This window comes from Neoarius graeffei, chromosome 20, assembly GCF_027579695.1.
Source record: "Neoarius graeffei isolate fNeoGra1 chromosome 20, fNeoGra1.pri, whole genome shotgun sequence".
NCBI classification, from domain to species: domain Eukaryota; kingdom Metazoa; phylum Chordata; class Actinopteri; order Siluriformes; family Ariidae; genus Neoarius; species Neoarius graeffei.
In genome coordinates, this window is record NC_083588.1 from 2966648 (window position 1) to 2974454 (window position 7807).

The window sequence follows — 7807 nt, forward strand, 5'->3', positions numbered from 1 at the left end:
GGTATCTTGGTCAGGAGTGCACATATTTTTGGAAAACTGAAGTCACAGCTGGACAATGGAGACTCCTTCAGTAAAGACTGAATTTATTATTCGTAACCACAGGATTAATATTACTGGAACATGCTTTTAAAGTCTTTGCGACTTTAGATATTAAGACTGAGGTACAGGACAAAGCTTCTGATCGAGATTTTTTTCCATATTTTACACATCAGCAAGATAGAATTTTTGTACAGAAAGTGAATACATCCAACAATTTTTAAATAATTAATAAAGCCAGGAGTATTGATTACGGTCTGAATATTTGTCACTTCCGTTTATCAATTAATCAATCAAAATTTGGAAACACCAATAAAGTATTTTTCAAAATTTCTCAAAGTTTATTGAAATTCTTTACATTTCTGAGATGAAACTGACAGTGTTTTGGGGATGATGGAAAGAAAATGGGGGAAGGAATAATAAAAAAACAACAACATTAGAACATTTTTATTTATTTCAGCAAATAATTTACAAACATTTCTGTGGCAGAATGCTGTAAACATCACTTTTTTTTTTTTTGCACATACAACTAAAAGTCAAACTGCAACCAAGTCGTTTTCAGGGACGACTTTTTTTTTTTTTTTTTTTAAACCCTTTTATGGAAAAACAGAATTAAATTGTTCATGGATCCTCCGCAACCGGGGCCAGGTAGTGTTTTGTAAGATTTGGCGATGAAAAGTAGAGAAAAAAGGAGAAAGAAGAGAAGGTCATGTGCTTCATTTGGGACCGAAACATTTAACACACCAAAATTTCAAAGCAAACTTTTTTCCTTTTCTGAAATTTATAATTTAAAAACAACAAAAAAAAAAAAAAAACACCCTTAACAACTGATCAAAAACTGCTTCATTTCCTCTCACAATAAAATCTAAACAGTGACCTCAGTAACATCCGTCTTAAAATTCTAATCCAAAAGACTTTTCAATAATTAAGACAAAAATTGTCTGATGACGTGGTGTGGAAATGTAAAACAATTAATATTCCAGATCAGGTGAAAAATTTGTAAATGAAGACATTTCTAGGATTTTCCCCTCCCCCCTTTGCGTCGGACCCTGATGTGTCCTTTGAGAAACCTGGATTTTAAAAAGAACGCTTTAAATAAATCCATCATCAACAAACAAAACAAAGTTTCCTCTTCAACCTGATTGAGCCACTGACTTTTTCTTCATTGCACAAAAAGAAAGAAAATTTCACAAGACGTACAAACATTTGAAGATGAGCTCATGATAATTTTGATTTTTATTGCAACTGAAACAGATCTGAAGCATCGCTCTCCAGACTCGCCAAAGAACACCACGGGACAAAACTGGGCTTTTCCTTGTTGCTGATGTTGGACTTTCATGAGAGCAGACCTTTACGCATCTTTAACACAGAACTGGAGACCGAAAGCTTGAGATGGTTCACATTATTTATTAATTATTATTCATTTAAAAAAGGTCTACCATCTCCACATTTCCTCCACACATCAAAAGGTGCAACCTCAGCAACAGGGAAAAGTACGGGACAGTCAGGCGCTTTCCCCCGGAGACTGACTCTTCAACAGAAAATAAGAAGAGGCCATGATGTGCAAGAAAAAGCAAGATGAAGACAAAGATATATATATTAAACAAATATGAACATGGCTTGTGAAGCAAACAGCCTTTCAAGTCCTAGAAACACCAGAGAGTTCCGGGTGGATAAAGTGGCAATACTGTGCGAGAAACACAGTCAGGATCGTTTGTCGCAATTACGGCAGCGTGAGGCTGAGAACTTCACCTGAAAATATCAAACTGGAATTAGGGGTCAACTTGAGGGTGCTTTCACACTCGGCCTCCGGGGGGTGAAGAAGGGGAAAGAAAACAAACAAAAAAAAAAAAAGCCAACACTGTCTGTCGTGCTTTTGCTTTTTTTTTTTTAAATCCTAAAACACACACTTGGTTAATTTTAACGACAGTGTAAAATCAGCAATTAAGTTTTCAATGCTCAAGCCGACTTCAGAAATCTTATTTTACACCACCGATTTGTCCTTCGTGTTAGTTTGTCTTGTTTTCCGAGCACACTTGGTCAAGAGGTGAAAAAGCAGAACGCATCCTTCGCTGCAGAACCGGGGGGGGCATGGCATCCAGAGGGTGGAGTCAGACCTGATCCAGCTCCTCCTACCTGGGCGGAGACAACTTGACCAAGTGCTGAAGTCTGTCCTGGGTTTGGGAATCGAGGAGTTGGAGAATCAGGATCAGGTCCAGCTCCACGCCCTGGACTTTTGGTTCTGAAGCGAGCCGTCTTTCTGAAGGACGTCACAGAAAACAAACATGCGTCACGTGTGAAAGCTACCTGATCAGCACTAAGTGAGCATTTTTTGGGGATGTGTCCCTTTAAGGCTGCTCCATTTTTTTTTTTTTAAGTTTTAATCCCCTCATCTACATATTAAATCATCATGTGGCAAAATGAGTAAAAGAACATGAACGTCAAGGTACGACAGTGTCTGTACGTGCGACACGTTCAATGGCTTCCTTTTAAACTGGAACAGAAACATACTGAGGATTAAGTGGCTTTATTTTTGAGCAGTGTGTGTGTGTGTGTGTGTGTGCACGCGCTCAGATCGTCCTGTTGCGTTTGTGGGTCGGTGAGCCAGTGATGATGTCGCTGCACTGGGCGCTTGTGCGCTTCCTGCTGCCGCTGTTGGTCTCCAGGTGCAGCGCCATCTCATCTGCGATAAAAGTGTTCAAGTCAACGTCGTGGAGGCCATTTCTTCTGCGGCCCGGGTTCGAGCCACCGCTCACATGGGTGGGAGAACCAGGAGTACCGGATCGGACGCTGATGCTGGCCATCGCGCCACTCAGACCTGTGACACAACATGCAAGATTTTTTTTTAAACCCACACACAACATGACTTTCCTTGTATTCTAAACATTGTCTATGAGTTTGTGCGCACGCGTGTGTGAACGTACACACACACACACACACGTTTATACCACAGTGATGTTGAACAAATTGCCCTTGCTGGCATGTTGATGTAGAATCAGAGGAATACACCAATCAGAGACGTGCTGTTCGAGGAAAATCATCAACTTTCATGGAGGAACAGTGACTCTGCTTCATGACATCACCCTGCCATTGATGATTTTCCTCAAACAGCACATTACTCCGAGTTCCTAATGTCTAAAATGTTAAACATGAACTAAATTAGACCTGGGTGATTGAGGTTACAGTTCAGATGCTACAAACAACAAGCAGCTGGATTAAAAAAAAAAAAAAAACAGTTCTCAGGGAATCAGCGATTCTGCTTGAACATGGTGTTTGACGTGGAATGCTGCTGACTTACCATGCAGTGCAATGGCTTCACGGAAAGGCTGGAGGTCCGGTTCTTCAGACGAGACCGGATCTGATGAAGGTGGGATTCTGGGCGTGGCTCTGGAGACCCTCGGAGGCAGCGCTTTGCCACACAGGAAGCTGATCAGATCCTCTCTCCGGATGGTCCTCCTTCGCTTCTTCACCCAGGCCAAGACTTCCTTGTTGCGTCTCTGCTGTCCCGTTTGGATCCCGAGCTCGTAGCTTCTCTGATGTGCGTCCACGCTTTCTGTTAACATTTAAAAACAAAACACTCCCTGAAGATCCGGTCATGCTGCTCAACAGAACCATCGTCGAGACGGTGCGGGTTTGTGAGCAGAGATTTCACTCAAGATTGCAGGAGTAAATGATTAAAACGACTAACCAGTGGTGGAACACACACACACACACACAGTACCTTTGTACAGGTTGGTCACGGCTGTTGCTGCGTTCTGAAACGGTGCCCACAGGGACAGTCCTTGTTGATGGCAAACTCGATCTGGAAGACAAAAATAAAAGTGAGGGTGGCGTTGGACATGCTTCACGTCTCTCTCACACACACACGCTTCTGGAGTTCAAAATAAACACAGCCAACTTCCTGGAAAACACGCTGGCAGGTGGCTGTGCGACACAGAACTCTGGGTTTGTTTGCTGCAAATTCTGGAACGCTCAATACAGTGAGCACTGAAAAACAGAACCAGAAAGCAGATCAAGTTCTGGATCGCCGCCGCTCCTGACAACCCAACCGCAGATCGCCAGCGTTTCAAACACCAGTGAGTGAAACTGTGGTATGCGAGGCGCCACCTGGTGGTCCACAAGAGCCCTGCTGAAAGGCTCAACTCCAACTGGCCCAAGTATTAATTTAAACTTGGGGGGGGGGGGGGGGGGGGGGTGTGCGCATATTTTATTACATTACAGATGACTGTTTTTGAATAAACATCACATTTTCAGGATGCAAAAGTTATGCATTAAAATATTTTAGAAATAAAATGTTCCTGCGATGAGCCACGTAAAGTGACACGACACACTGTCCGACAGAGCATGAACTCATGGCGTTCACCTTCGCGAAACAGTAAACACCTCGGCACAGTCAAATTCAGATCATCACAATCCCAAATGTGGTTTGGAACATCAGCATTACCCCACTGTGAACTCCTCTGAAGTGAAGGTGAGAAAACCCAGGTACAGCTTTACCTCTGACTGCTACAACCTGCTGATGCTGGAGACACCTTACAGAAAATGTTCAAAATCAATTACAAATTACTTAAATAAATAAACTTGTCGTGTGTCCAATCTCCAAATCCCTGGGAACGAGCTGTGATGAGATCTGAATCCTGAATCAAAGGTGTCCAGAGATTTGTCCTTCATGCTCCAAACTGTGGTATGCAAATGACCATGATTCAACGAATAGACAAATCAGGCTGTCATCTGTGGACTTGTAGCAGCTTTTGGAGCAACTTTTCCATGAACAGAACCTCAGGAAGACTTGGACACACAGGAACCCGATGAAAGACAGGAAACGGCTTTTAAACCTTGATGTCACCGAACTGAGCCCCAGAGAAGGTGAAGCCTGGTGACCAAAACGCCACCCGATAGCCGTGAACCGCAGGATATTTACAAAATACAGACGGGTCACGGAAAATCAAAAAGATCATTTCATCACGTGTGATATTTTCTGTGAAATATCAATAGTAAAAAATGAATAAACATGCAAATGCAGGTAAGATATTTTAATTATGAAGGTCAACACAAACATTTAACTGTTTGAAGATGAGAAGACGAAACTGAAGACTTTGGTTTCATTCATTCAACCTGTCTTCCATGCCAAAAATCACAATAAGCTCCGTAAAAGTTGCAACGAAATGAACAAATCCTTTGTCTTCATTTGCAATTGCTTGCAAATTTATTCTGGGGTTTTTCTTCCATTTGAGGGAACGGATTTAACGGACATTCAGTGGCGTGTCCGTGATTTCTGCCTTTTCTCTGTGGCACTTCAGTCGGTCTGTGTTGCTCCCTCCCCACCATCTCCATTTTCTTAATGACAGAAGGCTTTGGTCTTATGGATATTTTTGTTTGCTTGATGCAATTTCCACATACCTTCGGTTTAGAGATTCATCACTGATGTCATGCAACACTACGATGTTCTTAAAGATTGGCGACGACGGGACGGAAACTACTTTTCTACATCAATCTTTGGGTGAAATGCATAAACTTCACCCCCTTTTGGCAAAAACGGCATTTCAGAGTGATGTTCTCTGTATATTTAACAGTTATTCCACAAAATCAAGTCGTACACGAGCTGATCGCCGACGAGACACGTTACACCGACTCGACTCAACTCAACTCCAAGCCATGTACGATGAGATTGAGTAGAATAACTGTTCCGTTCGATCCAGATTCACTGGATTTTGAGAAACAGAGCGTTTTTATTTTATTAACATCCGACAAAATCATTTCTGCTTAGACGGACTTCTTAAAAACCTATCGATGGTGGCACAAATTGACTTTTGGTGTTGATTTTTTTTTTTTGTAGAAAGTGCCATCTTGCCGAGGTATAGAATAGCTTTCGACGTTTGTTTCATTCTTTCTTGGACATTTCAGTTCTGTACATTTTCAAACTTTTGAACCAGTCTTAAAAAAAAAAAATCCAACAAATTTTAATGCTTAAAGATGAAGAACGTAAACAAACCGGCGAAACGACAGGAGCAATTTGTGAAAAGTGCGATGATAATTTTTGAAAAATAAACCAGATACGTTCTTAGCATCAAATACTTTTATTCCATATTTTGTTGCTTTTTTTGTGTGTATTTCTGGGGTTTTGTTTTCGAGCAGAGTTTTTATTTCGTCCTTGGTTGGTTCAGCGACACGCGCTGCCATTTTGTTTCTCTCTACTCGCGGTATATGAGCTGATATCCTAGGATATGATTTGAGCAGCCAATCAGAACGTGCGATTGCTCATATCCAGTGAATGTGGAGAGAACAATATTAGCTGTTCCACATCTCTTTTTGAAAGACTCGTCTGCGGATTAGCGAGCGTTGGCTCGACTTGATCTGGTGCTTCTACCTCCTTCATGGAGCTACCATGGGCAGATATCGTCACCATGGAGACGAGCTTTGTGACGTCAGTGTCATTGTTGCGTTGACTTGGAGCAACGTCCGTCAAATTAACCATCCCTGATACGTCATCCATAACAAATCCGTATTTATGATGATGATGATAATAATAATCATCATAATAATAATAGATTATTATTATTATTATTATATTTACGTCATCCGTAGTCGGTGACCCGTCGGTATTTTGCCAACCCCTGAGCTCCAGGATGTTTACAGACTTGACTGCTGTCACCATCAGCCGCTTCTCTGAATTCACACCTGACACTGACATTAAATCACCACAAACAGAAATAAAGCACTGAAATACTCAGTGACTCACTTTCTTCACCACGCTTTATCACATCCATCTGTCTGAGCTTAGCGAGCGAGCTAGTCATCACCGTCGTCGAAAATCAAACGTTTCTCTAAAATTCGCTTCAGGAATTGGTGGAGCACGGTCCAGTCAAGATTAACCGGTTAATATTTTGATCCAATTCAAGTGAAGTGAATGAAAAACGACCTCATAGCTACATGCTAACTCCGCTGAGGCGTTTTAATTAAAGTGCTCATAACGCTGAGCCAGCGAGAGAAACCTAGCACAAAGGCTGACAAATAAACTTGACCAAAATTATATCAAATCAAAATCGCAGTAAAAACCCAGCAAACATTATTTAGTCGACAAATAAACAGACTAGCCAAATCCAGCTAGCTAACATTTGACATATAAAAGCTAACAGCTGACTTAAAAAAAGTGTAGCGGTCGTTCTTTTCGCACCCGTAAAACAAAATCCCGCCCCCTTCATTATAATTCGCGAGCCTTTCCGCGACCCAACGAGCCACGAGCCAATCAAGGAGCACGACCTTGTTCTGATTGGGCAATCTTTAAATCACATGACCAGGAACTTGCCTGAACATGGATGTGAAACAAAATAAAATAAAGCGCAGCTAGCATTCAGAGAAAGCAAGTGCTCAGAGCAGACCTTTATAAAGCTGCGCCACCGCCGTCGCCGAATTTTGAAACATATGCCAGAGTTTTTCTCGGTTTTGATCGACTTGGTCTTCGCTCGGTTCTTCCTGGTCGGCCTCGGCAAGGCACTGCCTCTCCCAGTTTGAAAACCAATGTTCAGGTCCGTGTTCCTGAATCTCTGCCTCGTTTTCTTCTTTTCGATCCTCCATCATGAAAAAGACTCAAAAAAGTCCAAAATAAAGTTCACTTTGTGGACCGTAAAGGTGTGAAACTTCACAGTTGGCGAACTGTCTTCAATTCACATGAAACATCATATTAGGAATCGATAAACAATGAGGTTTGTTTGAGTCGGATCTTCCCGACCAACTTCTTTGACGTGTTTAGGGTTCTGAACTGACAACGCTC

The 7807-nt window shown here is 41.9% G+C and overlaps 1 protein-coding gene across 1 annotated transcript; it reads right to left on the reverse strand.

Annotated features, from left to right (window-relative positions):
* Positions 1-438: 438 nt before the first annotated feature.
* On the reverse strand, positions 439-7807 carry hapstr1a (HUWE1 associated protein modifying stress responses a). The gene is made up of 4 exons (XM_060901098.1): positions 7416-7807; positions 3758-3838; positions 3335-3589; positions 439-2854 (listed from the first exon to the last, which is right to left on the reverse strand). Exons 1-4 carry the CDS (start codon positions 7612-7614, stop codon positions 2607-2609), a joined length of 783 nt encoding a protein of 260 aa, XP_060757081.1. The 5' UTR covers positions 7615-7807; the 3' UTR covers positions 439-2606.